The sequence below is a fragment of the Pleurodeles waltl genome, chromosome 3_2 (genome assembly GCF_031143425.1).
Source record: "Pleurodeles waltl isolate 20211129_DDA chromosome 3_2, aPleWal1.hap1.20221129, whole genome shotgun sequence".
NCBI classification, from domain to species: Eukaryota; Metazoa; Chordata; class Amphibia; order Caudata; family Salamandridae; genus Pleurodeles; species Pleurodeles waltl.
Genome location: NC_090441.1, coordinates 102,094,553 through 102,121,048, shown reverse-complemented (window position 1 = coordinate 102,121,048; position 26,496 = coordinate 102,094,553). Strand labels below are relative to the sequence as shown.

At 43.8% G+C, this 26,496-nt stretch overlaps 1 protein-coding gene across 1 annotated transcript in view; it reads right to left on the bottom strand.

The window, feature by feature from the left end:
• LOC138286353 (uncharacterized) overlaps positions 1 to 26,496 on the bottom strand; it is a 1,286,679-nt gene that overhangs the window by 973,889 nt on the left and 286,294 nt on the right. The window contains exons 39-40 of the mRNA XM_069226509.1: positions 22,423 to 22,580; positions 966 to 1,064 (exon numbers count right to left, since the gene is read on the bottom strand). Coding sequence (XP_069082610.1) covers positions 966 to 1,064; positions 22,423 to 22,580 — 257 coding nt within the window. The remainder of the gene's footprint in view (positions 1 to 965; positions 1,065 to 22,422; positions 22,581 to 26,496) is intronic.

Genomic DNA, 26,496 nt, shown 5'->3' with positions numbered 1-26,496 from the left:
AGTACATAAGCTTCCAAATCCATCCTATTTTGGACCTGCCATTGGCGTTTGCTACCTCTTTGATCCAAGCCATGCCTAGCCAAATTATTCTTATATTTTAAGTTATCTCTTAAGTCAATGGACTTGATGTGCAGTTTGGCGGATGGGTTACTGCCTCACACACGTGACTGATATCCTATCCACCTTATTACAAGTGCATTAGGATATACTGTATTTGTAATAAGATGAACGGAATACCTGTGACGTAGTACCTCCTCCGCCAAACTCTAAATGAGGCCCTGTGTCCTTTGCACTTTACACAAAGGTTAATTTATTTGTTTAGATGGTGGTGTTAACAAAGCACAAACCTAACCCTAGAGAACAAAGAAGCAGGTACACTTATAATGAGAATCCAGACCAACAAATGGGCACAAATAAAGATTACTATTATTGGACTCTGATTTCCCTTGATCTAGTGCCTTCAGTAGTCTTTCCTTTATCCGCTTATCCACACTATGCCTGTGGGTTTTGGAACAAATGCTAATGTTACAGAAGTGCAGGGTCATTAGGACGACGCCTGTGCTCCTTTCTACCCCCTGCCTAGTTCCTGTTTTTGTGTTCAATGTCTCAGACGCAGGCTTTCGGTGACATTAAAATTGAACTAATTTTGCAAAGATTGTGTTTACAAAAAAATGATTTTCTATTCACCATAATCTTTTCAATGAGTTATATGTGATCCTGTTGAAACAATGAACCTGTGAGTATGCATGCTGGCTGATACAGCGCAAAGCAACCGAGCGCTATACACTGGAGGGTTACACAGAGCAGCAAGGAAGGGGGTGCAGACGCGGGTTGCAGTGAAACTACTAAGCTCAACAAGACATTTGTCCCACAACAAAAACCCTCTTTTAGAACAACAATTAGTGCTTTTTATGCTGAAACGGTACACTTTGCTAGCGGTTTCGGTGCGCATGCGCGTCAGGTACCTTGACAACCACGTCCATGGTGTTCTCATCGTAGCGGTAGAGCAGGTGCGGGCTGAGCCCGGGGGCCGCCTCGGAAGCAAGCTGTTGAATGACGTCCCGCTGTAATTACAGGAGAACTGTTAATGCAGCGCTCGGTGCACTGCGGACGCATCCGTAATAACTTGCTGAGCAGGCCTACAGCGGGTTTATTGTTACTCGTTTGCATAATTTGTTCTGCGTGCGGGCAGCAAAATTATTCTCAGTTACACTGTCAGCAAAAGCACTCAAAGAGTTGATATTTAATGGCTCAGGCGCGGGCTGTGAGCGGCAGGTGAGCTCGGCGGGCTCCGAGGCGCTGCGGAGGCAGCTGCAGGGCAACCTGCGCCGTGTCGGAGGCAGCCGTCTGTGGCTGGAAAATGAGTCCTTGCATGCGGCAGCGGCGGCCCAGGTCTGCTCTAGGCCCCCCGGTGCTCCCGCTGCCCCCTCGCATCCCTTTCAACTCCTTCCCACCCCTCAGAAAAGCTTCCAAGGGTCCGGCCCCGGCTTTTCCCGCCTAGACCTGGTGAGGATCCTCAGAACTTTTAAGCCAGGTAGAACTTCTGACTGAAATAACACCTTTAAAGGCCGTGCCGCTGACACGAGATGAGAAAAAGAAGCGGACTTGACCCTTTAATGTGTTTTCACAACAATACTTATTTCAGGGTTAATGCCCCACCATGAAATTATGAGCCCAATCCAAGACATAACGTGGGGATAATGGCCATTTCTTAGAACGTACGTGTTATTTCCCCCTGACGAAAATCTTAATACCATTTAATTGCCCAACTCACAATTAAAGGACAGGGGCGACGGATTATAATGTGAGTGAAGGGTAATTAACTGCCGTTAAGGCCTGGCAAGTGGTCAGCAATAAGGCTCTCATAAAACAATCCCAATATCTTAACGCCACACACAGACGCATATCTGCCTTCATCAGCTTTGTGCACCCGCTCTGTTTTCACTCAATTTAGAATACAAGCAAACAATAAAACATTATAGCCCGCTGCAGAGACGTGTATTAGTTGTTAACGGCCCTGAACCTCAGTTACAGACCTGAGCCATAGACGAGGATCTATAGCTAGGTCGAGAGCATTTAAAACTAGTATAGCAAGAAGCAGAAGGGCACTCATGTTATTACAACATTCCACCCACTGATGGTAGAATGTTCTAAAACAAAGAGGGCTACACGAAAGACAAACATTAGAATTTTTGAGCAGAAGGTCTGTTCCACCCATTATTATTCACGGGCCAATGCAATAGAGCTTTTAGCATTCCAATCTTCTAATACTTGTAAATCACCACGTTCTAAGCCCCCTGACTGCCTGAGTCCATTAGTACATTCCAGAGAGGATGCTCATATGATTTATAACTACTGGACTGAATGTATGTATGTGTTTGGTATTTCTATAGCACAAACCCAGCCAAAAGGCTGTGGAGCACTGTACATGGTCAAACTCAGTGATACCCAGTTTCCCTCAACCTAAGAATGGTGGCAGATGAACATGGCCCATCGGTCAAGTAAACCTATGCTCTGCTGCCTTATAGGCAAGTAGCCATTCTGCTGCAGTATCTCATCCCCTTCTCTGTTGATGAATGCAGTCCTATCTAAAATCGGACTGCAATAGGCAGTAGGACTTTACACTGCACTCCAGGAAAGTGTTTTTCTACATTTATTACTCCAGGTGCAAGTTCACCACATTAACCACCACCAACGCGTTTCAACTATCAAGTCTTGCTCAAGGTTAGTGAATGCGTTATCTATCTCAACTATCTGTATTGGCCTACATGAGCCCATTATGAAGCATTCTGGGACTTGCAGTGTTCCATTCAACATGTTAAAAACGTGATTTTCAATCATAGCTTGAAATTCTACCCGAAAGCCATACGTCCGTTTGCATGCATATTACATTCACTGTTATTAATGTGCAAAGTTCATAACTATATCAACTTCTGTACATTAATATTATTCGCATAGTGAAATGATTTACTACCTAGTGTATCATTACTTTTTTCTTAATTCAAATATCTACACAGACCTCTTCTGAATTTCAACAGGTAGCATGTTGCTTAATTTCATGTTTCAGTAACCCCTGATTTATCCTCCAGGTATTGCACATTATTGATTCTAACTCGTATAGAACCCAAAAGTGCTAGCACGTACTTATATGATCTTAAAATCTCTCATCATACGTATATGGGATGATCCTACCCACAATGTGTCAGCTTCTTATCAGCTCAATGACCTTTGCTCTGCTACGCTAGGCACGATGTACTAAATCAAATAACTCATACAATAACAGTGAAACTCATTGTCCATGGTTAGAGCATCATCGATTATACTTCGCGTATATATTTTATGAGTTTGCCACCTTCATAAGGAAAGAATCATGTGTCGTTCTCCGCTGTTCCAGTATCTCTGCATCATCACTGTTCACTAAGGGTAATGATCACAATTCTCTATAAAGTCACTGGCTTCTCAAATTGTACCTCATCCTGCTTACTTGAAATAATATCTCTCAAACACAGGAAGTGTACTATTCCTCATTTTAAGTGGCTTTACAGTTCTTCGTCCCTGTTCAATCCATGTGGTATCTTAGTTCTCAACCTTATGATCAATTGTGACTCCAATTGTCTTTTGGAATAGCAAGTATTGGTAGAAGTGAAAGAGGTGGGGACAGAGTGTTGAAATTATGATGATTGGAGTCACGATTGATCATAAGATTGAGAACTATGATACTGCATGGACTGAATGGGGATGAAGAACTGTACAGTCACTTATGGTTTAGTAGGGGAAATATAAGACTCTAGAAGTAATAAGAGGATCGAGATGCACTAGAAAGAGCTGCAAGGACGAGGACTATAAAATGGACAAGATCCTTAAGGAATCTGTCCGAGTGTGATGAAAACATCCAAGGACAGCACGTCTCCAAGTGTGAGCTCAACTACAATAATTAGAAGCTAAGGAAGGGAAACTACTACTGACACATTTGGAGTAGAACCCTCAATGTCAGAATGAAGCTCTCTGACCCCAACCATTAGGGCATAGGTAGGCCTTGTAAAAGGAAAGTAATCGTGCCCATATGAGGTATCAACAATAACCTCATCAAACATGACAGATATAAAATCTTCACAAAAAAGAAGTAGTATCCCTGAAAAGGGTAAAATCCTTTCAAGGGAAGGAAGTCTGGCATGCAAAATGTAAAACAACTCGCAAAAGTTGAATAACAATAAGTCTACACAGTAGACCTATCACTTTTGAGATACATCTCAATGAAGGCGTAATCATGAACTGACCGAAGTCAGGAAAAGAAAGAAGAATGTTCAATGAACGTATGAACACAATGGAAAATTCCAAAGCACCAAAACAGCTGGTTAAATCCCCAGGTCCCTAGAAAGGGATGCTAGTAAAATTGTAAGAGTTCAACAGTTAGAAAACTAAATGTTTGCAATGGGAGGAATTGAGAACCTTTCAACAGAGAGCAAATAGCAGACATATAATTAGTGTTAGTATACTAACATACTACGTAAATACTCTGCCTAAAGTATGATATATACCAAAGTGGTAACAACTCTTAAGCATAAGGTTGTCTTCAGAGTGAAGTATACAAGAACACCTACATGCAAGAGTTCTAAAAAGGGATAACCCTCTACTCCGGCAACAATGACAACGTGAAGCATAAGTCATTACTTTACATCAAGTAATGAAGAAAAAGAAATAAACCTTCAATATCAAGCATGAAAAGCTTCAAAAGGCTGTCCACATTACCATAATAACAAGCCCAGGAAACCAACACCCGGCAAACATCAACACCCACCCGGCATTCCAAGGAAAATGCAACAGTATAACTGAAAGTCTCAGGGTCTAGCAGAAGCAAGACGCACCTGCGGAAGTACTGAAGAACAAGTCACCACAAGAATGATGGACAACCCAAAGGGTAAAGAGAGAAACAAAGTTAACTCATTGCCCCACCCCTACTATCTCAAAAACGACACAATGCGCAATCAGCCTGCGCACCAAACAAATGGGCGCCATCAAATGGCATGTCCAGTAATGTAGTTTGGACTGGCTCTGAAAACCCTGAGTTACACAACCAGGCCCGACAACGGAGCGCAAAAGAGGGAGCCATAGCACGACCCACAGAGTTAGTGGAATCCATGCCACAGCGAATGATCAATTTAGCTGCATTCAGACCATCCTCAATGGAAGTAGTAAGAGTGCTACTGACATCATCTGAAAGTGAAGGTAAAATAGTTGCTAAAGAGTTAAAAAGGAATGACAAAAACATCCAAGAACACAGGATGTGTTCACAGAACGCAGAGCAGAACTGGCGGAGGAAAAATATGCCTACTACAGACATCTAGACTCCAGGACTCTATCAGAAGGAACATGTGGGAGGGATTCTTCATCAGGGCAAGCCAATGCTGCCTGTGCCACCAAACTGCTATGAGCTGGATACCTGGTCAAACACGGTGGGTCTCCAGGGGCAGGACGATGCCTGTGGGATATATCCAGATCAACAGGGGCCCCTGGATCAGCTTAGTCCAAGCACCCAACAAGACATCATGTAGTGCTTCGCTGTATGGAAGCACTGGTTCAACCCTTGACTGGCTTTGATGGATTATATCAATCAGAGGATCTGAAGGCTATTCCGTTAGAGGAAGGGTGGGACCCAACACCTCTGCAACCATCTTAAGCATATCTGCAAAGGAGGAACTCGATTCCATAGCTAGTCCAGGAGGTGAAAAGAGACCTGAGGCTGGAGAAGAATCCAAGCCACTAGAAGTAGCCAGATCAGACAATCAGCTGTCCTCTCTAGGAGGCCCCGACTGCAGTATCGCCTCTCCACCATCTCCTAAAATAGGAACACCAGGAGTGCATTCCTGAGGAGGAATGAGCGGTGCCGTTCCCAACGTTGACTGACATCGAGAAGGCGAGGCATCGATATCTGATGGACAGTCAACTTCGATCGGCGCCACCAGCGAAGTCACTGGAGTCGGTTGATCAGAGATCGGCGCCGAAGGTTGGAACCCCGAAGGGCTGTGAACCAGCCCCACAGTAGTTGCATCAACTGACACTGAAGGCGTAACTGAAGCTGAGGGCAACCAAAAGGCACTCCAGAGGGAGGTGGCTGACCAAAGATGGCATGCAGGGAAGAACAATATACACCTATCTCGTCATATTCCAAAAAGGGAGGAAGATGTGGGGTAGACCCTGACCTCATCTCTACTCGGCTGAGGAATGACAGGAGGTCGAATGCGGGTGAGGTTGGAAAATGCAGAGGCCTCGGCCACCCATGCAACTTACCTTTAGATGTCGATGGAGATCGGCGTCCATGAGAGCCACTCCTTGAACAGACCAGCGAACAGACGTCAGACCGAGAAAGAGACTTTATGCAACAGGAAGACCGAGACACCGCACCACTACAAGCTTCATCTGACGCTCTTGCAGAGCCTTCGGCCGAAGTCACTGACAGGAGCCGCAGTCCTTAGTGTCATGGTGCTCACCCAGGCACCACATGCACACCGAATGGGGATCCGTAGCCGACATTTGCCATCCACAGGACCCACATAGTTTAAATCCTGAAGACATAAGAAGCACACTATGTCGAATACAACAAAAATGTCAAAGGAGGCCGAAAATATGGCCAAAACAACGGTCTCCGGATCTGCGTTGCAAGCTCGCAAGTGATATGGACTCCGCTGAGGTCACATCTGGTGGACGACGTTGATGCAGAGTCGCGCGACGCGCAGACATACTATGGGGAAAAATGTTTCCTGATCCAGGTTTACGCCGGAGAGGGGCGGATTCTAAAGTAAGGAATCTGCGGCTAGATGTCTATCAGATAAAGGCTTTATGATCTGAACCCCACATGCCAAACTGCTAAAGTGGTCACTTAATATTCTATATCCTTTTGTTATAAAACAGATCTACTTTATAGGGTACTGTGCTGCATATTAGAGGTAGGCCCATTCTTTATTAAAAAAAACATGCATACTGTTTATGTAAAGCTTTTAATATTCAAGATGCTTTTGTTTAAAAAATGTACTGTAGTAGCTGCTTTGCTGCTCCGTAGATCTAGGGCTACATTACATACCTAAGAAGGCACAAAAAGTAACAATTGTGCTTGTGGTCCCAGCAGTCAATTGCCGAAATGCTGCGGTCAGCAAAGTAAACAGACTTAGCTCCAGCTAAATTACAGTCTTAAGAAGGGCAGCACAACTTATTAAGGACTAAAAACAATTCCACTATCTACACTTTAATAAAGGAACATCACATTCAATACAGTTCATCAAGTTTTTTCAATTAAAATATGTTTTGATAGATGGCTACTCTTTTCTATTCTCTATTACACACATAAAGTATAATATTTTATAACGTGCAAACACAACCCCCTATTTCCAAATAATTAGACAACGAGTTATATGGTTAGTGAACTACAGAAAGAGGACAACATCTGAAAAGTACTGAGAAGAAATGAGATCATACCATTTTTTAAATTATTTTGCCAGTGATTTCTGTAATACCGTTAAACCCTGCAGTCCAAAACCTGGGTTCCATGCCATAAATCAACAATTCTATATAAGCTGATTACATATCCTCATTGTAATGTAATATTGATAGCCATAGCAAAATGCAGAAAACTGGGAATCCCAGGTACAAGTATAAAGCATATCAGAGAATCAGTTATGGGACAAAAACTGGAAACTTTCCGTCAATTGCTTGTTGTGAGATAGTGAGTCCAAAATTGTAAAATGCCCAACGTGTTTTGCTTTTTGGACCTCCTAGTTCTTGGATCTCTGCTATAAGTAAACCTCCCTAATAGATTTGTATTTATGGTAAGCTTCTTTTGAAACAGACTTCAGCTATAACCATATTTTAGATATTGTCCGCTGTTGCTCATCTACAAGTCTGTGTGATGGTTATACAAGAACATGTATGTAGGCTGAGTGAGGAAGATTTGTCTGACTCAATGAGGTATCTATGCATAGGTAAGACTTTCACAGATGGAACCCAGAATACATTGGTTAGGTCCTGTAATTTAACTGGATTAGCTTTCTACTATTTGAGGAAGAGGGATGGGGAAAATCTTCATAAGGCTTCTTCTCTCTGACAAGCCTAGTCACATGTTTTCATAGAGACAAAGGAGAGCAGGCAGAACTATGGCACCAGTCACCGGAGGGGTTCTCTTTGAAGTCATGTAGAGAAGATTCCTGTTCTGCTGGCTGGGAGGAGTAAGGCTCAGAGGGGAGGTCTTTCTCAACCTTGGTTGAAATCACATTGTTGAAAATTATTTGCAGGGAGGTGTGACAGCCTAGTGGCTATTCTCGGGAAGTGTTAGGGCTGGAGGGGTTATGTGACATCTCTAGTTTTAAACTCAAGCACTAGGGAAGATACTTTGAGAAAGAAGAGAGAAACCATGGAAAAGGAAGGTGAAAGGGTTGCTGATGAAACCTTTTCTGGAGCGGAGGGAAACTCTGAACTTGTAACTTGGACTCTAGTGGACTCTGTCTCCAGAGGTAGGATCAATAGCTTCCCCACCATCCTGGGGACAACAGAGGATTGACTTGTTGGGGATCCGGAAGAAGGGTTGCCCATGGGACTTCTAAGGACTGGTCCTAGTTTTGGATGCCTTGTGTGAGGAACCAAATGTACTTGCTGGACACAAGGGAATCCTGCAAGTGGTGGAAAGTCTGGGGTGCTTGAGGATGTAGGTAGGCAGTTTATTTGCCTTAGAGACTGTGGGGTCTGCTGCAGTATGACCCCAAGATAAAAGACTACCAGAGAGCCAGGACAGGAGAGCAGGACTTGAGCATTAAAGCCCCACTGCAGCCAAGACGACAATAGTTCCTCCGTAGTTATGGTTAAGTCAGTCTTTCCACTAAAAAAGGTTTTTTTCTTTTCTTAATAACTTTGGCACTGTTCACCAAACCTGCATGAAACTTTCCCAAAGAAATGGACACCCACTATGTGTACTTTATGGAAAGTCAAGTTTTGTTAATATCCATCAACTGGGGCCTGCAACTGCAGGTGGTGTGGTTACCAAAAGTGAGATTTCCCATTTTCATTCCCATTGAAGTCTTTGACCCTTAATACAGAAAAAAATGACCGAAAGGAACTACACCAAATGTATCATGTAAATAGCACTTTTTTAAAGAAATACCTTTACTTGGTTTGATGTGAATCCAGTTAGCAGTTTTGGAGAAATTAGTATTTAAGAAGGCTTTTGGTCTGGACATGAAAAGAACACACTTTAGAGCTATCTGGACAGTTAACTCTCAGATCCACCACAGATTCCCAAAGCCACAGAGAATTCACAAAAACAGTTCAGAAAATAAAAGACAGTTGTGGATTTTTTTTCTCTTATTGTCCATTGCGGATGTGTGCATTCATTTGCATATGTGCAAATCTGCAACGTTCTGATTTGCTAACTGTTGCAAAAAATATTTCTCAACACGGCGTATTGAGTAGGGAAATTGAAAATAAAAAGGGCATAAGGGGGCAAGGTGAACCTACCTTGACCCCCAGGTCTAGGTGGGGGACTGCGATGGGACCCCATGCAATTAAATACAGTTATTAAGTTAAAAAGTTATTTTTACCACAGAATATAGGAATCCTATGCTGGATTCATGAATCCTGGACCCTCCCTAGTCCCATCGACCCTCCTGGGCCTCTAGATTTGCAAATCCAGCCTAGGATTTGTACATTCTGTAAGAAAAAAACATAAAAAAAGAATTAAATGCAGTACTGCTGCCAGTGGCCAATGACCGCAATCAAGGCTCTTCAGCTAAATCCGTGTGGGGATGAGTTGCTGACAAAGGGCTAGCTAGGTGTAGGGCCAGGTTAGAGGCCAGGTCCTGTGGTCAACTTGGCTGTGCACAGCCAAACCTCAGGTGCAGCAGGAGGCCGCCTATAGAGTATTGGGTACAGGGCCTGGCCAGATGACAGGGCATGTGGTCAACACCTGCTGCTCATGGTCTAATGCTCCAGGGAGTACAATTGCCCTGTCACTGGACTAGAGTTTGAATGGTTTGCAGAAAATAGCTATTTTTATAATTAATTATATGCATTAAAATTACTTATGCCAAGAACTACTCGACTTTCTGTCTGTGTACCTAGCAGCAGGGGAAAATAGTTTTAGCACTGGGAGAAAAGAGGACACTTCATCTCCATATAGAATTGGCTAAAAGGGAGGACGGGGCTCCTGTAGAGGGAGGAATGCTAGAGCTGTCTCTGATGAGAAACTCTGGGAAGGTTTATAGTAAACTGCAAAAGGAAGTTTGGAAAAGGAGGATGGACTTTGGAGGAAAAGTTGCCAAGATTAGGTATAAGCAATTTTTCCGTCACTAGCTGGGACACGGGATATGATTAAACCTCTTCAAAAAAACTCATGGACCTGAGAAGAAACAAAAAAGAGAAGATTGCTGGGGAAAACAAGACTGAAAAACTCCTGACGGCTCCCATAGATGGTGAGTGCTACTGGGACAGAAAAGGCAGAAGGTTAGAAGGGCTGAACAGTTTGGACTGGAGACATGGCTGGAGTTAAACCTGATGCCTAAAAGCCTGTACCGAGAACCTGAGGGGCTATATGAGTGACTAGAAGGAACTTTCTCAGCAGAAAGAACTTTGTGGAACGTGGCCATTATTTTCAATCACCAGTGAATAGGACAGGGTAAAGAGGCTACCCCAGTAAGTGGGACAAACCAGAATATCTTCACTGCTAGCAATGAAGATATTCTGGTGTGTCACGCTCCAAGATTTTTGTAGCCCCAAGCCCACCTACATCATCCAACCTTGCTCTGCTGGAGGATTTCAAGAACCAAACAAGTAACTAAATACAAGGGTAAAAACTGGGACAGAGACAAGGTTGCAAATCTATCTTAGCATTGAAGCAACATCAGTGACTACACAAAATGCTTTGCCCCATTTGGAGTTTTTGGCGCCAAAACCTCATGCTTCAGCGGAAGCTTGGCGATGACATATCCAAATCTGAGGGACCCACACAGACTTCAGAATCCTGCTTTGAGCTGAAGGACTCTTAGAACTAGAAAAAACTTCTATGTTCCAGTATAGAAACATTCGCAATGTGACCAGCCAATATAACCCCCCTCCATTATCATTGGCCTAAAATCTCACGTAAGTCCCGTCCAGATGCGAACTGTTCAGTGAAAACTTGCTTTTTCCTTGATTTTTGCCCTAAAATTGTAAAAAACAATATCTCTAGTTCCCCCATATCTGACTTAGATCATTTTTGTGTCTTTTGGTACAAAATGTTCTCAATATTCATAATTGGCTTGGGAATTTTATTGCGCTGCCTTCTTTACTTTAATATAATTAGGTACCGCTTTTACTGATGACGCATATCCCTTGGGTACTGCCTGCTGCTTGTACCATAGCTACTGGTGGTTACGCGGATATTCTTTGTCTTGTGATCTAACCAGATTGTGTTTATTAAGTTGGCAGGGGTACATCCCTTCCAAATTAATAACCACATTTTTGAAATCGATAAAAAAGACTCAACAAGTCTGCCAGCCAGATTAAGAAACACTGAGACAAGTATGAACATGACTGACCTTGCAATTAAAATGGCAGCTTTCAAAACTGTATGAAGACAAACACAGGACTGATGGCAGGACCTTAAGCTCAACACCAATAAAACTGAGACATCAGTGATTAATGGTTGGAGAGACTTGTTGAACTTATCCTTCTGGTCATCTTATATGTGTCCCCTGCTTGGAACTTCCCCCACTGTATGCAACATGGACTTTCAGTTTGATAGAGATCATTCTCTGGTCCTTTAGATAAACAAATGAGAAGGAGCCTGAGTAACAGGTATTTCAAAGGATTAGCAAAGTTATTCCTTTGATATAGTCCAATTCAGAAATTGGTGGTAAATTTAAGTATCATATTAAAATGTGCCAATGATAAGTCCCTATGCCTAAGTTTCAGCAAATACTTGCTGCACCATCTCCAGGTTGTTCGAAGTGTAGCTTGCAAGGCTCACAATCTGACTCATGTTCATTGGGTTGACCATGAAAGGAAAAGCATGAAAGGTGTTGCAGACTATGCAAACATGGTTGTACCTCACTCTTTAGAAACCCCGAATTATTGCCTACATTTTAGGGGCCCTTTTCTGTGTGTTGGGGGTTGCGACGGCGCTCACCTGGTTTGTGTCTGCATCGGCCCCCAGGGAGATGGGGGACCCCTGGGGGCAAGAATGAGCCTTGAGAGGGAGCCCCACACATGCCTCATCCCTGGGTGAAGATGCAAAATGCTCCTTGTACTGACTCCTAGGCCCTGGCCCACCCTGGGGGTAATTCCTCACTGGGCAGCAGAGCTCCAAACACTTAAACCTCGCTGAGGGAGACAAAGGTCACCATCCTTAAAATAGCCATAGCTCAGACCCCATTGGGCTAACATGCACTCATTTTAGTCCCAGTTGTGAGCTCTAGCCACCAGGGACAGTACCAGCAGACCGCTTGTGCCTAAAAAGCAGTGTAAATCAAATCAAATACATTTATAAAGCGCTCTACTCACCCGTGAGGGTCTCAAGGCGCTGGGGGGGGGGGGGCTTACTGCTGCTCGAAGAGCCAGTTTTTGAGCTGCCTCCGGAATGCAGGGTGGTCCTGAGGTTGGCGGGGAGGGAGTTCCACGTCTTGGCAGCCAGGTAGGAGAAGGATTTCCCACCTGCTGTGGTGCGGTGGATGCGAGGGACGGCGGCGAGTGCGAGGTTGGCGGAGCGAAGTTGACGGGTGGGCGTGTAGAAACTGAGGCGACGGTTGAGGTATTCGGGTCCCTTGTTGTGGAGGGCTTTGTGTGCGTGGGTGAGGAGCCGGAAGGTGATCCTTTTATTGACGGGAAGCCAGTGCAGGTGTCTCAGGTGGGCGGGGATGTGGTTGTTGCGGGGTATGTCGAGGACGAGGCGGGCGGAGGCGTTTTGTATTCGCTGCAGACATTTCTGGAGTTTGGCGGTGGTTCCTGCGTATAGGGTGTTTCCGTAGTCCAGGCGGCTAGTGACGAGGGCGTGGGTCACAGTTTTTCTGGTGTCGGCGGGTATCCAGCGGAAGATCTTACGGAGCATGCAGAGAGTGAGGAAGCAGGAAGATGATACGGCGTTGACTTGTTTGGTCATGGTGAGAAGCGGGTCCAGGATGAATCCGAGGTTGCGTGTGTGGTCGGAGGGGGTTGGTGCGGTGCCTAGGGCCGTGGGCCACCAAGAGTCGTCCCAGGCGGACGGGGTGTTTCCGAGGATGAGGACTTCCATTTTTTCTGAGTTCAGTTTCAGACGGCTGAGTTTCATCCATTCTGCGACGTCTTTCATTCCATCTTGCAGGTTGGTCTTGGCGCCAGTGGGGTCCTTGGTGAGGGAAAGTATCAGCTGAGTGTCGTCGGCGTAGGAGGTGATGAGGATGTTGTGTTTGCGTACGATGTCGGCGAGCGGGCTCATGTAGACATTGAAGAGAGTCGGGCTGAGCGAGGAGCCTTGTGGGACGCCGCAGATGATCTCGGTTGGGTCTGAGCGGAATGGAGGGAGGTAGACTCTTTGGGAGCGATTGGAGAGAAAAGAGGTGATCCAGTCCAGGGCCAGTCCTTGGATACCGGTGGAGCGCAGGCGGGATGTTAGGGTTCGGTGGCAGATGGTGTCGAAGGCAGCCGAGAGGTTGAGGAGGATGAGGGTGACTGTTTCTCCGTTGTCCATCAGAGTTCTGATGTCGTCTGTGACTGAGATGAGGGCTGTTTCTGTGCTGTGACTGGCTAGGAATCTGGACTGAGAGGGGTTGAGGAGGTTGTTGTCTTCAAGGAAGTTGGTCAGTTGCTTGTTGACAGTCTTCTCGATGACTTTGGCAGGGAAGGGGAGGAGCGAGATGGGGCGGAAATTCTTCAGGTCGCTGGGGTCCGCCGTAGGTTTCTTCAGCAGGGCGTTGACTTCCCCGTGTTTCCAGCTCTCGGGGAAGGTGGCAGAAGCAAACGAGCTGTTGATGATGGTCTGGAGATGCGGGGCGATGATGTTGTCGGCTTTGTTGAAGATGAAGTGTGGGCAGGCGTCCAAGGGGGCACCGGAGTGGATGGAGTTCATGGTAGCTTTGGTGTCCTCTGCGCTGATGTGAGTCCAGGTGTTGAGGGTGATGGCTGGGGTAGTAGGTTCTGTGGTGGTTGGCTGGGTCTGGTGTCCGAAGCTGTCGTGTAGGTCGGTCATCTTACGATGGAAGAAGGTAGCGAGGGAGTTGCAGAGGTCTTGTGAAGGCGTGATGGAGTTGGAGTTGGCGTTAGGATTGGAGAGCTCTTTGACGATGTTGAAGAGTTCTTTGCTGTTGTGAGTGTTCTTGTCCAGTCTGTCTGTGAAGGAAGTTCTTTTGGTGGCGCGGATCAGTTGATGGTGTTCGCGGGTGGCGTTTTTGAGGGCAGACATGTTTTCTGCGGTATGGTCCTTACGCCAGGCTTTCTCGAGGGTCCGGCAGGTTTTTTTTGATTCCTTGAGGGTGTCTGTGAACCATTGAGGTTTCCTGGTGCTGGTCTGTCTTGGGAGGCGTCTGAGGGGTGCAAGGTTGTCCGCGCAGTTGGTGATCCAATGAGTGAGGTTGAGGGCTGCGTCGTTGGGGTCGGTGGAGAAGGTGGGTTGGTTGTCGTTGAGAGTGGAGAGAAGCTGTTCCGTTGGGATTTTGTTCCAATGTCGGCGTGGGGTGGGTTGAGTGCGGAGGTGGAGAGTCTTGCGTCTGAAGGTGAAGTGGACACATCTGTGGTCGGTCCAGTGTATTACGGAGGAGTGGCTGAAGGATACGAGGTCGCTGGCGGAGAAGATGGGGTCGAGCGTGTGTCCGGCGATGTGGGTGGGGGTGTTCACCAGTTGCTTGAGACCGAGGTTGTCGAGGTTGTCGAGCAGGGTGGTGGTGTTGGGGTTGTTGTTCTGCTCCAGGTGGAAGTTGAGGTCACCGAGGAGGATGTACTCCGGCGAGGCAAGGGCGTGCGGGGAGATGAAGTCAGCGATGGATTCGCTGAAGAGGGCGCGTGGTCCAGGGGGTCTGTAGATGAGAGTTCCTCTGAGGGTGGTCCTAGGGTCGGTGTGGATCTGGAAGTGCATGTGTTCGGCAGTGAGGGGGGTGTCTTCGGTGAAGGTGGTGACGCTGATGGAGTCCTTGAAAACGATGGCGATTCCTCCACCGACTTGGTTGGTGGGTCTCTCCTGGTGATCTTGTAGCCGTCGGGGTTGGCTATGGCGATGTTGGGGGCCGAGGAGGCGTTCATCCAGGTCTCAGTGATGAGGGCGACGTCCGGTGAGGTGGAGTCCATGAGGTCCCATAGTTCACTGGCGAAGTGTACCCTGCAGGGAGCTGGTTCCAATGGCTCCCTGCACCCACTTTCCTCCTAGCTTTAGTCTCTGGGTGCAGAAGTCCAGAAAAACATGAACACCTGTAGTAATGACATCCTCTGCATTTAATAGTTGACTGTCCATAGAAATAAGTATTGATGTTTGTTATTTTGTAAGGTTTGATGTTTGTATTGTGTGGAATGTGTTTTGAATAGTTTGGATGTAGTTCAACAGATATGTTTGTGTGTTCAAAATATTTTAGAATGTTATGAAATAACAAGTGAATAAATATACAGGTCAAGAAAATTCATTTACTTGCCTTTTAGTGTTAAGTAGATATTAGTAGATTACAGCCAGGGCTATGTTGTGTTTTATGAATTTCAAGGAGGCCCAACCCAGCTGGATCACATGGGCCCAACCCCTTAATATGTCACAGGACAGATCAAGATGGCATCACTCAAGAGTCACTGGTCACATCTGCCCTGGGGGCCTCATCTCCACCTCCCACTGACAACCCTGCTAGGGCGTTTCTCACCAAAACTTCAACATGGAGTCCCCTCCTCTTTTGGCTCCACTTGCATGGGCTTCCACCTTCGTTCGGTGGGCCTGCCCTGGAACAGTGTGACAGGTAATTAACAGATGTAGATTTCCTTCCCCAACCCTTCCTGCTCAGTAGCTAATGGAAGTACTATTAATTATTTATTTAGTGTGTGATGGCCTTTGTTCCTTCTGTTGGGGAGACAGGTAATTAACTTGACCATGAGGGGTGACAATAGGTTTGGACTCTGCTTCTGAGCTGAGCCACAGAAGTATGACAATTCTAGATGACCCATTAGATGTACATAGAGCTTCTTGGGACTTGTATAATCCATCTTGGTGCATGTTTCACCCCATGTTGATATGTTGATGGACTTTGTAGGCCAAATGGAAGCAAAACTGCACCCTAAGGCAGATTTCCCTTTATTTGTTTAATAAAGTGTCACTGCAAACAAAACAGCAAATCATACTGACTTTCCCTAGGAGTGCACATTACTAATATTATAAGACCTACCCCAGGTCAGTATCTAATACTGCAGAATCCCTTCTGTGCCAGCCTACCTATGCATAGTTACTGGCCTGCACAGGACAGTACTCTCACACTTGCAGCCCGCATAGCTGCGCACATGCGTTCATGTGTAACCAGCCAAGTGCCGCTAACCCTTTCTGCGTCACAGCAGCTTTATCTTAAAAGGCAGATACTGGCAGTAAATACGTGCATTCTGTTTACCATGTGCTTACTGTGGTGAAGGCACGTGTAGTGAGATTCATCCACAGGAAAATGTCCAGAACCAGGTGATCCAAAAAGCAAAACATTTGGGTGTACTAAATAGGAATAACCCATTTTGCAATAATATTCACAGCAAGATTGAGCTGCAGAAAGTCCATATCAGGAATATATCCAAGAGCTCAAGCTGATACTAAAAGTAACAGAATGGAAATAAATAGTCTACTAGACTGTCCGAGCCTTGAATAAAGTATGTCAAAATCTGGTGTTTAATTCTTTCTACAATCAGAACTGTCTCTATGTGTTTTTGGGATGCAACTATTCAACTACTTTGAGCCAAAAAAAGAGATTAGATCACATCTTAACATATCATTATGCCACCCAGCTTTACTCTCCATTCTAGACAATGACGGTTGCTTGACAAAAGTTCACATTATCTTCCTCCTACCAAATATCTAAGATTACTTATGGTTGGGTATTGCATATCCTAGACTTTCAAATGCAGCCTAAATCAATTCCATACTAGAAGCATTCTCTTATGCCTTGTGTTTTATGAAGTTCCTCAAGTTATTAAATATTTATCTTTTCATATTGTGAAAATCTCAATCATGGAGATGTTTAGATATTTTCTGAATAGTTAATATGGTTTATTTTTAAATATCCCTGGAAACTATGGGACCACCACTTGTTCTTCCGCTAGATGGTATATTTCTTCATGGTATAGATATCTGGTTTTCTGTGTTTATTTTCTTTACCCATTTACCTGTGTTCACAAACTACCTACATTTATTCCTATAATCAATGAAGTGAGTCAAGTGTTCACAATAAAACTGTAACTCAAACACTACAGTAACTGCTATAATAATCAACTTTTGTTCCTGTTTGTGTGTTTAACTTCAAAGAGCATAGGCCATCCGCAATCTCTAAAATAGCTTTTGCAAAAGTAAATGTACCATTGCCCTTTTACAGGAATCCTGCGTAACTAATATGGAGAGCAGTAAAACATAGAAAGCACTTTAAAACCTCTCATCTATCAAGAACGATTTGGCAATCTTGAGTACATGAAGAGAGAGAAATAGAGTCTAATTATCAATATAAGGAAAATCTAATAAACTTATATGAGACAAATTCAGATGTCCCACATTTCTTAATGCTCCCTCCATGGAACTACATTTGCTAACAGACGATCCAATCAATTTAGGTGGAGGCTTTCATTTAATGGCTAAAGCACACTTGCCCACTCTCCTTAAATGTAAACAAAGCTCTCCCACAAGGGTCACTTTGCCTACCTAACTAATCTTATATGTCAATGTGTATAACTTCTGAAGACTATAAAATCCCAAAGCAGCAAATTAATAGTATTGTCACCCATACACTTCAGAATTTTATGTTCGTTATCTTCTTATTTGAAAAGCAGTTATGCACTAGGTGGGTCACCTGAATATTGTCCAAATCTGTGTAGTGCATCACACAGTGATAACCACTGATCTGGCTCGCGGTTAAATCAAACAGGTGCCACAATAGTGAAAATGTTGCTTTATATCCAAATATTGTAACTTGAACCAGGGATGTGGAATTCCTATCGCCCTTTGGCTGCCTGTTTACAGAGAGTGGAACTCTCTGCAGTTGAGGTAATGTGTTTCCAAAAGATAATGCTGTTGGAACTTGTATTTATGGTTCATTATTTGAAAGCCTTCATTATTAGGGTGAGTGCTGTAAATAAATGTTTTAAGGTCACACTTCACTACTGACGTAGGTTCCAGTAGAAAAAAAAAAAATAACTGTATACACATGTTTGAAAAGTTTAGGCTATGAGGCTAAATATAATGCTCCCAGAATGCTCTCTGATTAGATGCAAATGAAGTGTCATTTAGTAAAATGTGTTGATGCATGCTAGTATTTCCCAAAAATATTTCTAATGGAAAATCAGTGTAACCATTTTCAACACGATTATGGGAAGCATGAAAATAAACAAACACTGACAAAGCCAACTAATCTGACATATTTTTATAAGTCTTTTTTAGTTTCATCAATGCGTGTCTTGTTTTGACATGGCTTTTGTAACACTTTATTGCTGTGGGAGCTACCAGGCCCTCAACATTGTAACAAACACTGGCAAAACCCCCCCAAAAAGTTTTTGAACTCTAAAAGCACACGTTGCCACCAGCGGCATAACAAAGGCCCCGCAGCCGCCCTCCAGGGGGCCCCTTCAGCCCCTGCCCTGAGTGAGTCTGGAGAGGGGGCTCCTCCATGTTCTTTGCAAAGGGGCACCCTCCAGTTTCGTTACGTCACTGATTGCCACTGTAGTTCCTGACACTGAACAAAACTACTTTGTGTGGCAATATGCTCCTTGTGGAAGAGCAGAATGCGATCACTCACAGTAAAGCCAGCCGAAAAAGAGAGAAATAGAAGTTTAATAAAAACAAAATGTCTTTGTTAACACCAGACCTAATTAGGGACCAAGACCCACATGTAGGTAGCTTTTTGCATGTCGCAAACAGGGACTTTCGCTGTTTGCGACGTGCAAAAAGCACATTGCGATGCACAAACCCAGTTTTGCGATTCAGTAACCTGGTTACCGAATCGCAAAACGGGTTTGCGACTCGCAATTAGTAAGGGGTGTTCCCTTCCTAATTGCGACTCGCATTGCAATGTAGGATTGTTTTGTGACCGCGAACGCGGGCGCAAACCAATCGCAGTTTGCACCCATTTCAAATGGGTGCTAACACTTTCGCAAAAGGGAAGGGATCCCCATGGGACCCCTTCCCCATTGTGAATGTCACTGTAAACATTTTTTCAGAGCAGGCAGTGGTCCTGCGGACCACTTCCTGCTCTGAAAAATAGAAACAAAAACGTTTCATTTTTCGTTTTTGTTATGCATCTTGTTTTCATTTAAGGAAAACGTGCTGCATTTAAAAAAAAAAAAAAAAAAAACTACTTTATTGAAAGCAGTCACAGACATGGTGGTCTGCTGTCTCCAGCAGGCCACCATCCCTGTGAGGGCCGCCATTCGCGAGGGGGGGCAAATTGCGACCCACCTCATGATTATTCATGAGGTGGGCATTTGCGAAGCCCTTGCGAATCACAGATGGTGTCAGGGACACCATCCTACATTCAGATTTGCGACTCGCAATTTGCAGGTCGCAAATCTGAACGTACCTACATGCGGCCCCAAATTCTTAAAGAAAGTCACAAAAGTGCACCCATGGTATATGTCGTACCCCTATAAAATATTTGTGAACTGTATTTTAGCATGGGTAAATACGATGTGTAGATTTGCTAATGTAAAAATCTATTGAGCATTTGCAAGTTCATTTTCCCTCCAGCCACTTTCTTCCCAACCCTGGAAGAAGTTCTAATTCTGCCATTGTCAGGAGTAAATGTCCAACCTTTCTTATTATGGGAAAATATTAGAGAGAAGCTGGTAAAAATCTTTAAAACATGCAGGTTAGTAGGTTTGCAGACTCAAAGGCATACCAGCCCTGGAACTATTGCTTACTGCTTCCTCCAGCCCCAGTATGCAGAAAGGTGGCAAAATAAGGAAATTGCTACAGTAGGGATTGAAACTGCAAGTATTCAAGCCATACTATGGTAGTAGCCCTGGCATAATCAGAGAGGCTGTTATCAGAGCACTTACATAATGAGATTGCTGCCATAATTTGTCGCCACACTACATGGCACCAAAGGGACAAGTAGATCTTTTTACAGGACAAGTAGATTTGAGAAGCAACCTGTCCCCTGGACAAGTAGATATTTTAATAAATTCCACACCCCTGCTTGAACAATAAATTTGAAGAATGTCAGTTCAAAATAGTTCCAACAGTTCCATTTTTGGTTTGAAAGTGCCCCAATTGCTTAGTCAAAAAATCACTGATTAGATCCACAAAAGCAAACCTGCTGGGAAAGAGGGCCTAGTGGGCTCTAAGACGGTTGAAATTTTAGAGGTTCTGTAGTGCCTATAATGATAAGTCCATGGAAGTGACTTTAAAGCAGGAGATCACTAAGTTCGAAATAAAATCCTCGCCCCCTAGGAAACACTGAGTTGTGCTTTCAGGGGTCAGCCAAGATGGAGGTACCTGCCTGATCTACCAATGCAGAAAAACAGCATTGAACATCCAGAGAGCCCCAAGAGATGGAAACAAGATTCCCCTGGAAGAACCCAGTGTCGGCGGGAGCACTGGTTAAAAGTTGCCATGGGGCAAAAGGCAGAGGAGAGGCGACTGCAAGAGAGGAACCATGTGGTTCTCCATGAGGGAGTGCTCAGATTCGCTTTAGCTGTGATGACCATGACCTGCTCCACCTACCTGGATTCAAGTTTTGGGAGGATTGCTCCCAGCTTGTGAAGGTGCCACTAAAATAAAATAAAAACAAGGCAATCAATAATAAAAAGAAGCCAAAAATACTGAATCACAGAAATAGAGTCCCTATATTTCCAAAACTTAGCCACGCAATCCTATGGTGCAGACGGGACCTGCAGATGATCCAAACAGAGCTGAATGGCCAAGCTATAAAGGTAACTATTTGATACGAGGCAACACTTCAAGTCTGAGAAAATGGAAAGACGTTTGTTTTTGCTACTCCAGAGGAAGCAAGAGAATTCTCAAAGTTTAAAAGAAGCTGTACCATACATCCAGAGTGAATTACAGAAATTGAAGATGGTCAGCTGCTAATTAGTTCTTATTGGGAGATGTTGATTTGAAAATATTGATTATTGTTTTACTATACAGCTGCAACATTTGTTGTTATCTGTAAAGATATATAAACCTTTAAAAAATGCTGACAAATTATAACTAATTTGTTTTAGAAAAAGATTTTTTACCAAAAAAGCTGAGATGACTTCCAACATTAAAACAGTAGATGTACAGAGAAAGTAATTTGTGGGCTCTAAAAGTACTAAAATTATATATTCCCATTCAGCAATATATCATCCAGTGGGTTCTGCTATAAAATATTGTGATTACAGCTATCTACTACTTTAGCTTACTAGATTGGTTCCACGTGGACAACCCGGTTACCATTCTCAAAGTCATTAATGTTCTCAGGCATGGTGTAGAGCTTTATCACTGCTTCCATAATTCATAACGCCTGTAGGCCTAAGTCTACATTTCCTATCAGTTCCAAACACCTATCTTAGAAAACATATGGCATTTATATACATTTATGAAATATGGCTTTTTCCCAAATTTAATCAGTCTCTATATTTTGATTAAAATTTTTCATTAAAAAACAAACATTTCCTTCCTCCACAACCTTAGTGAAAACAGAGACTGCTGGTGCACTTTCTCATGCTTACTAAACACTTACCATGGATCACTCAAGTGTAAGCTTGGAAGAACGGATAGGTTTTAGACATAAGTTAGAAATATGTAACTACACGTACACTTATGACATCATTTGCATCACATTTCCCTGACCATAGTAAAGGTACTTTTTTGAGCAAAGGTAATTTTCTACACATCAGGTTGCCACTAATGTGGAAGTTCCATCACGTTTTGCAACTCTACATGCATCTATGACAACTTCTGCAATCACCACTGAGGTTCTGCACGTAGAAATCACATTTATAAAATTAAAATTCTTTGTTGAAAATTGGCTACTTGTCCTACTTATTGTTGTAAGACATTTTGGGCAATTTTCCGACAAACGTATACATTCCGGCCAAATTACTTACAAGCTTATGATATCCAATCCAGTTTCATAACCGATTCCTCTACCTTTCATTGAAAAAACGAAAGCCAAGGACTAGAAGAAAGTGTCCCTGATAACATTCCTGGTACCGTCTTCACTATATGTGCTGAATTTGTTGCAAACCATCACAAAATAACAAAGGAATCTGACTTTAAAGCTCACAATACTGCATGCAAAGTACCTGGTGAAGCAATAAAGTGAGGTGGTTCGTTAGCTTCAGCCTGCCTGCAGGTGTGATTCTTCCTTCGCCTTCGTTGGGCACACTGCCACCTTCATTAGTACCACAGCTTGGTGCACTCTTCCAATTATCAGTCGAGGAAGCTGGTTTCAACGAGAAACCTTTGGACAAAGTAATTTGAAAGTCAATGTAGCTTGTGCCCGTCATTGAAAATACAAATGTTTTCTTTTACTTAAGCATTTGAATATTTATTGAGTCAGCACCATTTCTACTAGACACATTGTACACTTTAATAGGTGGCACAAAAGGACTGGATCAGATTCGATAAGTACTTTTAGAAGCATATAAGGGGGTGTTGAAGAAGGGATAAGTGGACACAAATAAACAAAATACAGAATATATACGTATTATACAACGTGTGTCCCTGTATCTTTTAAGAGATGGGGTACACAAATGTCAATTAGGGATAATCAGGGGTATCAGGTACTACCCCTGCCTTGGCCCTTGCTACCCATTGGAGGTCCTGAAGGAGGCGTCGGGAACAAAATGTTAAGGGGGCTCAGAAAGCATTGCTCACGCCTTGTATTTTCCCACTCCTTGTCCTTCCTTTGACTCCTTGGCAACAAATAGGATGATGGGAGGTTTTAAGCATGCGACAGGGGGCCAAACCTGTAGTCATCAGTGGTGCGGACTATCACTTCCGCTATTCAGGGCACACTGGAGAACTGACTATTAGGTTGGTCGATGGACACAGGTGAAATGAAAGGGGATTGTGAGAACTGGGGGTGGTGGAGAATGGTTGTCAGTGCTGTGCGGTTCCTTTCGGGGTGGTTCTGAATTAAGAGTTTGAGGGAACCGCTGCCCTGTCATAAGGGAGCGCATTGCAGTTGTCATAACCCTTTCAAACGAGCACACTCTTCGTTCCATTAGCCTTTCACACTTGCATAGCACTTGATCCTGAAAGTATCACCTTGCAGCTTAACTGGTCACCGGCAGTGGACAGTATGACCTGAAACCTATAATTGAAGCACTTCAAGCGTACTTCTAGGTGCACAGGGTGAAATATAAAGGAGGGATGATGACTTGAAAAAATCCATGCCTAAATTCCATGCCACCTACTGTTAAATTGTCTGAGGTCCCAGGGAAAAGCACACATAGAACGGTTATCCCCATGCAGTCCTGCCTTTTTGGATGCACATCAGGCAGGATGGCAGGGAAGTCAGCCTTCCAACATAACTGCTGTGAGTCTGCAGGGGGCTCATGTTGGTTTCCTCCTCCGTCGCTCCATGGGCAAAGACCACATGCCCTACAGCAGCAGTTCTTTACCTTTTGACTTCTGCGGACCTCCATCGAATCACTATTGAGGGCCCAGGACCCCGTCCTAAGCAATTTCTACAATTTGAACCTCAAAAGAATACACAAAAATACAAAAACAAGTCAAAATAAAATACTTTCACTAAAGATCACACTGTGGCAGCTGTTGTCATATTCTGTGACGTCACTCCAGTGTGCAAGAAAATTCATTTTATTCTGATGTGTCATGATAGTACTTGCAACTTCTTTCAGCTGTGTCCTTTTCTGTCTTGAAATACTCAAGAGAAATTGTGAAAGCTAAGGACAGGAGACGTCAGGTACTACTGTGTTATTTGTGGCTGCCCCTGACACTGCTGCTCACTCTTTGCTTGTTCACAAATTCAGCTCAGGGGGTGAGCCTATGCATCATAATGTGCATCAAAACACTGTACAGGAGCAAGTATCATCGAGGGAAATGGTTCAACTGGACGTTCCATTTAACAAAGATAGCTTGAGCATCAGTCTTGCTGTTAGTGTAAAGCAGATTCATTGTGGATACTTGTTCACGTAGAATTCTATTTAGAAAGATTTAGACAAAAATAATTCTTATACTATCCTGCCCTGGAATCAGTGTAATGAAAGATTTGTCACTGATTGCCCCTTTTTTCTCACCAAGAAAGTCAGACGTAATTAGGAATTGTTCAATTTTAGAAGGATAGGTTATCCACAGGATATGAATTTATATACAATATATCCAAGTTGAAATGATTTCTATAGACAGTGGCTATCCTGACAATCCTGAATTAGTGGTCCTGTGTTGGATAACAGTGCTCTAGCTGGAGGTTCATCACAAGTCTACCTACTGTAGAAATGAAAGGCCGTATGTGTATAAATTGATTAACTTTCTGAATTACTTGCTTAATCACAGAATAAACCTATGATTTCAAAGACATATTAGAGTCTAACATGAGTCAACGTTTGTGTCTTGTGTTTGAGGATGGCCTGTAGAGAATGTAATTACCTCCAGTGGAAATGAGCGACCTTGGATGTGCTTTTGGACTACAATCCCTTCATTCCTAATCGATTTCTAAAGAGTAGAAGACTGTCCTTGGTTGAAAAATTAATTAAAATGTTACATATGTTCACTGAAGTTCAATTTCTTTTTTTTTTTAAAAGACTACGTTCCAGGGGCGGTTTCTTTGTGAGGGCGTGGGGGTGTTGCCCCCCTGTTTGTTTTGTTGCTCACAGGCCCATTTGAAAGTATTACTTTTCAATTATTGACACTTTTTATTAGCTGCAGTGCGCAGCATGATCTGGACCAAGTTTGCAGTTTTTCAGGCGAGTGAAGGAGGCGAGCGGGATCAGACGTGGGTGGGGGGGTGGAGCTTGATTGGTTGAGTGACACCATATTCAGCTGGGCCTCTTTGGGATGATGTGCGCTTGGCAGGTTGGACCTTGCTTTGCCCAGCCTGTCATGTGCACTTCAACCCTAGCTAATGATAGGAGTCCAGGGGATTGCTGTTAGAGCCTCCAAGTCTCCAAAGGAGCGCTGGCAGACCCTGACCGAGCCAATGCTCATGCTGCTCTCATGCTGTTTACAGCAAGGGAGCAGCGTCTAGATTGGCTCAGGGATTGCAGGGAGTGGTGCTGGAGGTTGGAGCTGGAAATGACAAACTCCCTTACCTTTCACACCGGAGGAAAATCGCAAGGGTTCCCTTCTTTTCAGGATCAGATGGTGAGTGTTTAGCCTTGATTTAGATGTAAAGATGGCTGCATGACTCACAAGTAAATGCTTTTTAGGAAGCCTGGGTGTCACCCATTATTGCTTCCGGCCACAAGATCGCTAAACAGTTCCATATATAAATAAAATGTTGTGGGTGACAGGATTGACAGGGGTTTTGTCAATTGGCTAAAATGTTCCTCTGCTCAAACGGGTTCTTCTTTATGGAAAATATGATAACTGGCGAATTTAATTGTTTTTTATTTTTGTTTAATCACATTGATGACTGTTCCTGATAAATGGCCATTTTAAGAGACACTAAGCGATTAAGAGGAACTCCTAGGAAGCAGCCAGTGTTCTCACCAGAAGACGTCTCAAGGTCTGTAGGGTAGATGTCACAGTATTAATGGAGTGTTGCATTTAAATAATACGTTTTTTCTATTACTGTGGGGTTTAACCACGGATATCCTCATTGAGATATTTAAAGTCTCTGGATTAGTCGGAAGAAGGTTGTCTGGTGTGCCATACGCCCTCACTGACCTAGCTCTACACAAATTATGATTTCTGGGAGGGTTGCTTTCTTGAGGGGTTGCTATAGGACACAACTCTATCAAAATGGAAAGCCACCGGTGAACAACAAACAGGGGGACACTCCTGCCTGGGCACGTGCAATTTACTATGCTGTGTTAGTGTTTTGCCAGGATGGAAAGAGTGTTGTTTTGCTGCCAACCTTGGGGTCAGTATTTGAATAAGGGAAAGAGGTTTATAAATGGTTTTATATAACAGAACTCCGATACCGCTTAAAGGAACAGGAGTTACTCTAGTTACACAACTGGGCCACCACTCTAGAAAAGAAATCTCTTGATTTAAGTCGAAGATATTGCTCAGCCACTCAATATCCCGTAATTTCAAAGCCCTTGATGTAAATAATGGCTTGGAAGTTGTCTGTGAAAGGATTTAATGTATTGATTCACCAAGGAACAGAACACGAGCTGGGGGAGGCAACTGGGAGTGAACTCCCAGAAACTGAATGTGCACCTTTTTCAGGAGTGTTAAAAGTCCTG